We start from the raw sequence: 8,666 nt of genomic DNA, 5'->3' as shown, positions 1-8,666 counted from the left end.
ATTGCAGTAGTGTTTTAAAACAAGGTAATCAAAGCCTAAAAGAAAAGAGATAGCTGTTCATTCATTGAATTTTCCTGGTATAATGATCATTTTCCAGGAAAATTTTCACGAAGGGAAAAGATAGGGTAGGTAGAAAAAAAAATGTAGGTTTTCAAGTCAGTCTTTTAAAGAGTAATTCTAGTACCTAGCATATATTGCTCACAAAACTATGAAACACCCTTCATACAGGCATAAACAATAAGTTAATGAACCAGGGAAAATCTGCAAACACAAAGGAAAAGAAAAGGATCGTTGTTTATTCAACAAGGACCAGAACTCGTACCCTCCTCGCTTTCTGATATTTGTAGTTGTTGATTTTGTTGCAGTGGTTGGACTTGTTGTGTCTGAATCAAAAGCTGTGGTTGGAGTGGATGATGATCTTGCTGTTGTGTCTGAATCTGATAAGGGTTGTCAAAGCTCCCTAAAGCCAAAGAAGGTGACATGGTGGTAGCAGTTGTTATTCGATTAAAACCAGTTGCAGTGACTGAACCGTCCCCACCTTCAAACCCACTATTAAGCGTTACAATCTCTTGCTGATGACCCTGATGTTGTTGTTGTTCATATCCTCTAAGAAAATCTTGTTGTTCCCTAGCTGCTACCACTGCAGCCAATTGCTGTTGAGCCTCAAACATCTGCTGTTGTGGCTGCTGTTGTTGTTGTTGTTGTTGTTGGGGTTCTCTTATCACCAACTGGCCACCTTGTGAAGCTGAAGCCGCCGTGGGAATCCCCATCATTGGCATCACACTTTGTTGCATCATAGAAGAAGGGTTCCCAACATGCTGTGGTTGTTGCAAAACTACAGGCGGTTGTAAGATGGGAAGCAATGCTTGAGGACCGATGTAAGTGGCGAGCTCTTTCTTGGCATTGGTAAGATCGTGTTGCATTTGTTTGAGCCTGTGTTGTAAGATGGAAATGAGCCCGACGCAGCCGTAGACGGGATCACGGAGACGAGCCTCGGCTTCGTAGGCTAAAGAGTTTACGGCGTCTTCACGTTGGGAAGGGTTGACCTCGTTCAACAGCTTGGCTACGTTGCTGGCGCCGAACACCTTGTGGACGTTCTGGAATTTCTGCGGATTGTCTGGCGGAAAATATGGTGCAAACACGCATTCCTGCGTGCATTTTCGACGAAGAAACTTGCACGCCGCGCAAGGAGAGTTCGACGATGACATCTCCGATGAAACCCTCCTCTCTCTTTTTTGTCTTGTAATTATTAAACTGAAATGAAATTAACCCAGATCATCAATTTTCGATAATATTCATGGATTTTGGCAAAGATCTTTAAAAAAAACGCAGCAGCATCAATAGAAGACGACGACGTAAAGATCTAGTAATGTCTAAGAGATGGGATTTAATGTAAAAGTGCTAAAACTGCATCGAAATGGGGAATCAACGAGGAAATATGCATGTTGATTCAATATTATGATCGAAGAACAAGAACAGCCCATGAAGACAATGATTTTTGATAAAAAAAATTGAAAAAGCTTACCTTTCGCTGAAACTGCCAAAAGAAAATGTTAAAAAGAGAAACCAACAAAAGTTGGTTCTTTTCTGAGAACAAATTCCATTGAAAGATCGAGTCTTTGCATTCCAAAACTTACAGATCAAAACTTTATGCGCAAATCTTCTTCTCTCTAATAATATAAATTTTTACTGTTAAAGACTAAGAAATTAAATAAGAATAAATTTACTATTAACAGAGGCTGACTGAGCATCGATTTATTGAATTTGTCTGAGTTACTCTTTGTCCCTGCATTATCCGTGTCTATTACCGAATTTGCCCACTTAATGATGTTAAAGAAGATGAGCCTATTTAGTATTGTTTAAAAAATATTTTTTGAATTAAAAATGTTTATAACCATAAAGAATATTAAATAAATAATTAAAAAACATTTCTGTCATGTTTTGATTGGATGATAATATCGATGTGCCTATTTGATGATAAAAATTTGTACTTTGCATATATGGTTCTAACTCAAACTTCAAGGGATAACAATAATCTCTTAACTACTAATATCGTTTAGTTCGTACTATTACATGTAATTCAATAAATATCTGTCAATATTTGTATGAGTAAAGGAAATGAAAACAAGCTGTGTGAATTAATGCTTTACTCATTATATTCAACTTATGTACAGCTAACAAGTGTATTTATACACATTTAATTAACAACTAAACTGCTACTAATAACCTAACTAACTTGCTAACTAGCTTCTTAACACTCCCCCTCAAGTTGGAGAATGATTCATGTATTTCATTCCCAACTTGACCTTCAAACGTTCATGTTGATTTGTCTCCAGGCTCTTTGTGAAAATATCAGTCTGTTGTTCCTTGGTCGAAACATGCTTTGTACAAACAACTCCCTTTCGTATTTGCTCACGAACAAAGTGACAGTCAGTCTCTATATGCTTCGTCCTTTCATGATACAATGGATTTTCCGTAATGTGAAGTGAAACCTGATTATCACAATACAAAGTTGTTGGCTCATGGTGCTCAATTCCTAGCTCCTTAGTCAATCCTCTCAACCAAACCAATTCTGCCACTGTAGATGCCATGTACCTATTCAACTTCAGCTGATGATCATGAAATTGTGCTTTGCTTTTTAGATTTCCAGCATATGAGAGAATCTCCCAGCTTAACATAATAGCCTGAAACAGAACGTCTTGACATAGGACAAGCAGCCCAATCAGAATCACAGAATGCAATTAAGTTGGGCTTACTTTTAACTGAAAACAAAATGCCTTCTCCTGGATTTTTTCGAATATATCTCACAATACGCATAGCTGCTTCATAATGAACTTTCTTTGGAGCTTGCATGAACTGGCTTAACAGCTGAACAACATACATTATATCTGGACGAGTATGTGTTAGATATAGAAGCCTTCCAATCAATCTCTGATACATTCCAGTGTCTTCTAAAAGTTCATTACAACGGTGCTTAACATGCTTATCATACTCAGATGATGTAAGCCTTTGATTCTTCTCAAGAGGAGTAGAGACACTACATACATTCTACATACCAGAATCTGCAATGAGTTCTAAGGCATATTGTAACATCCGCAATACCGGGTTAGTGACCAAATTGTAAAGTTTCAGAATTTGGTGACTAAAGTAGAAGAATGAAAGAATTCAATGATTATTTGAATATATATATTGAAGGTTATTTGGTAATTATTAAAGGAAATTAAGGGTATTATGGTCATTTGACCAGAAAGATTTTTTATAATTTTTTTTAAGGGTAATAAGCACGTATGAAGAAGAGTCCAGAGCATTCTTCAGTCTTCTTCTTCCTCCTCTCCACCGTGAAGCTTGGTATAAGGTAAGTGAGTCTTTAGTTGGTTAATTCTTTCGTTTTAAAGCTTGTTTTGATTCTTGGGATATTAAGAAAGATTAAGGAAAGCTTTAGGGGGCTTAAACCTCAAAGATTAACAAGTTATGAGAAATTAAGAAAAATGAGTTTTTAAGTGAATTTTTGATATGGAAGGATTTAATAGATTGTGAAGTTGAATTTGACTTGTCAAGGATTAAATTAAGAGGTAGGAAGTGTTAGAATTGGAATTAGAACACATTGGAAATTTGGTATGATTTTTGAATCTTTATGGAAGATAGAATTTTGAGGTTTAAGATGAAATAAATGAATATAGATTGGTTTAAGTATGTGTACTAGAGTTAAGGATGAAAAGGGGATGATATATGAAGTGTTTGAGAGGAAATGAAGTAATTTTCGGGTTGAAAATATGATTTCTGGGCAAGGGGAATCGGTACCCATTCAAGGGGAACCGATACCCCTTCAAACGAACAAGAATTTCCAGTATGTCATAGGGGAACCGATACCCCCATGGGGGGGGACCGATTCCCCCTAAAGGAAAATTGGGGATATGGATTTAATAAGTTCGTTTAAATTGATAGTATCCAATTACAAGGTGTAGGTATCTAATGATGGTCTCGAAATGTACATTTATGTAGATTCTACGCATAAAGCAATTCCGGAACGTTTAGCAAGTAAGATCGATCAAGGGAAAGATAAGAGATTGGATTTGGCTAGTGAGGCCAGGTGAGTGCATATTAGTTAGTTTATGGTGCTAAATGGAAACAAGACTTGCGACAAGTCTATTTCCTATGTTAGAATGCATGAATATATGATTATACGTATATGAATGACATGAATTGTATGTATGCATGAATATATGTGTTGACATGCTTTTGAATGTAATGTTATGAGAAGTATGTGCTATATAAGGTATATATATATACATATGTGAAACTGAACTATGTGACTGCATGAGAAAGATATAGCCATATGACATGATATAGGTGAACATGAGAAAGCAAAGTATGAGATATAAACTATGTGATCATAGTAAAATATAATTATATTTTATATGATAAGTGAAATAAACTGGATAATATTGATCTATAGGATGAAGTGAAAATAGTACACCAACTAGGGGATTTGAACATAAATGATAAGATGAACGTATAAGATAAGCTAGATGGGAAAGATTCATAGGTTTAAATAAAACTATAACACATGGGTTGAATGATAGAAATTGTGAAGTTATATGAGAAGATTATAAGAGCTATAAGAAATTGAATTAAGTAACAGATTAGATTATATATAGAAATAATAGAAGTGAGATATGTTTATAAGTCTGCCAGATGATATACGAAATATATATATATATATGATAATGAATGATTTATATGAATACCCAATTATGTGATGAAATGGTGAATTACCTGAACATGAATATATGTTTAAGAGAAGGCATACGATTAAGATATAAGCAATGTGACTATAAGTATATGTGCTTTAAGTGATATGACTTATAAGTATTTCTATTATAATGTTACATGATATGTTATGTATGTTAAAGGAATTATGTGATGGTATAAGAATTGATAGGAATATATATGTGAAAACAAGTATATGATACGAGACAAAACTTATGACTATAAGCTACGTGAAAGTGTTCTAGGTGTTTCGATATATTATATGAAATATATGATCTTATGTGAACAAGATATGATAAGTATGTTTATAGGAATAAAGGTGATTGGGTGAGAAATGATAGAAATTATATGAAAACATGACATATGTGACATGTGAATTATATGGAAATGATCTACGGGTAAGTGAACTACGTGACTATGTTATCATATGAAAAGAAGCTATGTGATACGTGATATGTGAAAGTGAATTACAAGTTTATGTGTATATTTGAATGAAAGAAATGATAACGCCCATGTTATGTGTCATGAGAGCTAGGGGTATAGTTGGCATGCCAAGAGTCGAGGGTTTATTCGGTTCTTTAGGACATATGTATATCCTTTGGAACCTGTGTGAAGTCTTGAAAGACACATACTTGATCCATAGTATATGTATATGATTCTTAAGGAATTCTACGTGGTCCTTATGGACATCATTCTACGGGCACTACGGTGCAATTCTACGGGCACTTCGGTGAATTCTACGGGGCACTTCGGTGCATTTATACGAGCTGTGGTGACAGCATAGTGCACAACCTCTATAGACTCACATATCGATAGTTCTCACATATACATGGGCTAATCCAGAGATATGAACAAATATAAGTTAGTGGTATGATAAATGCTATAGAAATTATATGATGTTGTGTGTATAGTGTTTGATTGAAAAAGTATGTGATTATATGATAACATGTGAATGATGAATTGTGTATGTATGAATTTACTGCGATTAATGATATGATTCTATACGATATGAAAAATGCCTGGAATTGCTATAACATGATAGAACAGAACATGCATGTATCAATATATATGTTTTAAAGTGCATTATAAGTGGTTATGCCTCACTAAGTCTTCGACTTAGCGTGTGATTGTTTCACACGTAGGTTTCGAGTAGAGTAAGGAGTGATGCGGAGCAAGACAGGTCAGTTTTCCTTACCAAAAGATCAGATCAGAAATATTGACAAAGTATGTTTTTGGTTATGTATAAAGTGTTGGCATGTAAAAGTCATTAAGTACGAGCACTCTGATAAAGTCTGTATTTGTTTTAAATAAAGTTTTAAATTTCCCGGGATTTTTCTTAAGAGTCAAGGTTTGAAAAGTCAATGTGACACTTCGGACTCGTATCCGGGTCGGATACGGGTTGGGGGTGTTACATTTAATGGTATCAGAGCTATGGTTTAGCCGATTCTCGGCCTAAACCGAAGTCCAAAAGGTCATAAAAGGTGTACATGCCAACATAGATTGAAAAATTTCTGATCTGATAGTGTAAGGAATACGTTGTCTTGCTAATAAAATAAGAATAGTTTAACACAGTAGAAATCCGATCGTGATAATTTCGAAGTAAGTGAAAGGTGATATTCCTGATGGTGATAGCTATTCACTTGCCCTGGCCAGGCAGGATGAAGAGCGGACACCTCAGGAAATGCCTAGTAAGATCAAAAGTTGATTTCCGAAAGCTGAAATCATATCTGAATAATGATAGAAAATTTTCATCGTTTGGAATCGAAAAAACGATGTAGAGTAGTTTTGCTATTATGTGAATAAGATAGAATATGGTGAACGGGTGTCACCATAAATGTTAAAATCTAATGACGTGATGATTACGTATAGAAGAACTCAAGGATAAGTGCATCAGTGACAAGTGTATAGATGTATATGTCAGAGCTTATGAGTTTGGAACGAAGTGATAATATTGCGCATAAACAAGAGTATGTTTATGATAAGGGTTTGCAGTTAAGATGGAAAGAGTTAGCATTGGCTACCTAGAGTATGTGATAAAAATGTACTGGAATTATAAGATTATAAGATATTTTAGGATATAATAACCAGATCTGCAATGGATCTGGATACAGTTGCATATTTGGATCATAGTAATGTGGTATAGTAAAGGAAAAGGAAGTAAATGGTATTTTAAATAAAGCTGAGGATTGATAAGAAGAGTTTGAGAATGTGTATATCGATGATCAGATTATAAGACACAGGAAGTCAGAATGTTGAGTTTGAGCAAAAGAAATTTCAGGATGTATGAGAATAGGGGTGAAATTGATAAGTTGAGTAAGCGAATTTTAATAATTTCGATTTGAAAGGATGTATGTGTTTAGTTGATTAGGGTTTGTACCCTAGATTGAACATATATTATTGACTAGCTGTCAGAGTAAAAGTGATAGAGTTATAAGACTGAAGGAAAAGACAAAGTGGAGTTAATTGATTATGATGTGAATTTGAATATGATTGTATATTCTGAGCAGATAACTATGATGTAGAAACTGAGATAAGTATTTGCATGGAACCTTCAGGAAGGAAAATACAAGTATAAGAAATGATAAAATGAAGTTATGTATAAGAAATGGGTTATTAAAGTAATGAGGATGCAATGAAGATTGTACATAAAGATGAGTATAAGTAATAAGACAAGAGTATGTGAACATGAAAGGAAATATATGATTAATGTATAAGGAATAAGGAATAAAGAAATGAAAGGGATTGATTTAAAGGATCATATACGAAATATGAAAGTACAGAGGACAATTTTTGATATGGAAAAACCAGTGTGCAAGGTGATGTGAAAATATTGTTGACTCCTTAAAGTATATGTTTAATCACATTGAAGAAGATTTAAAGTTGAGTTTTGGTCAAATGATGACGAAATACAAGTTTGGTATGGTTATAAGGTAATTAAAGATTGATAAAGAATTTGATTGATTAAGGATTTTGAGTGATAAGAACTGATGTATTGGTTATATGATAAGTAACATGATAAGGATGTATAAAGGAAAAAGGTAGTTGAAGAACTAAGAGAAAGAAGGATTAAGTAAAAGAGTACATAAGAACATTAGAAGATATGTTCTTACTAAGTTGTTTGAAAAATTCGAGGACGAATTTTTTTTAAAAGGGGAGATTTGTAACATCCGCAATACCGGGTTAGTGACCAAATTGTAAAGTTTCAGAATTTGGTGACTAAAGTAGAAGAATGAAAGAATTCAATGATTATTTGAATATATATTGAAGGTTATTTGGTAATTATTAAAGGAAATTAAGGGTATTATGGTCATTTGACCAAAAGATTTTTATAATTTTTTTTAAGGGTAATAAGCACGTATGAAGAAGTCCAGAGCATTCTTCAGTCTTCTTCTTCCTCCTCTCCACCGTGAAGCTTGGTATAAGGTAAGTGAGTCTTTAGTTGGTTAATTCTTTCGTTTTAAAGCTTGTTTTGATTCTTGGGATATTAAGAAAGATTAAGGAAAGCTTTAGGGGGCTTAAACCTCAAAGATTAACAAGTTATGAGAAATTAAGAAAAATGAGTTTTTAAGTGAATTTTTGATATGGAAGGAGTTAATAGATTGTGAAGTTGAATTTGACTTGTCAAGGATTAAATTAAGAGGTAGGAAGTGTTAGAATTGGAATTAGAACACATTGGAAATTTGGTATGATTTTTTGAATCTTATATGGAAGATAGAATTTGAGGTTTAAGATGAAATAAATGAAGATTGGTTTAAGTATGTACTAGAGTTAAGGATGAAAAGGGATGATATATGAAGTGTTTGAGAGGAAATGAAGTAATTTTCGGGTTGAAAATATGATTTCTGGGCAAGGGGAATCGGTACCCATTCAAGGGGAACCGATACCCCTTCAAACGA

General features: G+C 34.1%; 1 protein-coding gene across 2 annotated transcripts; it reads right to left on the bottom strand.

The window, feature by feature from the left end:
- Positions 1 to 265: 265 nt before the first annotated feature.
- LOC120125683 (LOB domain-containing protein 36-like) lies at positions 266 to 1,682 on the bottom strand. 2 transcript variants are annotated; one of them, XM_039144048.1, is made up of 2 exons: positions 1,638 to 1,682; positions 266 to 1,254 (listed from the first exon to the last, which is right to left on the bottom strand). In XM_039144048.1, the coding sequence occupies exon 2, from the start codon at positions 1,206 to 1,208 to the stop codon at positions 300 to 302; it is 909 nt and encodes a 302-aa protein (XP_038999979.1). In that variant the 5' UTR covers positions 1,209 to 1,254; positions 1,638 to 1,682; the 3' UTR covers positions 266 to 299. The 2 variants fall into 2 exon arrangements, with proteins under 2 accessions (XP_038999979.1, XP_038999978.1); XM_039144047.1 differs by lacking the exon at positions 1,638 to 1,682 and having other exon boundaries at positions 266 to 1,347.
- Positions 1,683 to 8,666: the final 6,984 nt, after the last annotated feature.

The sequence above is a fragment of the Hibiscus syriacus genome, unplaced genomic scaffold, assembly GCF_006381635.1.
Source record: "Hibiscus syriacus cultivar Baekdansim isolate YM2019G1 unplaced genomic scaffold, ASM638163v2 tig00110437_pilon, whole genome shotgun sequence".
Lineage (NCBI taxonomy): Eukaryota > Viridiplantae > Streptophyta > Magnoliopsida > Malvales > Malvaceae > Hibiscus > Hibiscus syriacus.
Note: the sequence above shows the minus strand (reverse complement) of the source record. Positions and strands in the feature narration are given on the sequence as shown.

Bases quoted from the DNA above. Each gene is read 5' to 3' on its own strand.
- LOC120125683 (XM_039144048.1), bottom strand. From the start codon at position 1,208: ATGTCATCGTCGAACTCTCCTTGCGCGGCGTGCAAGTTTCTTCGTCGA.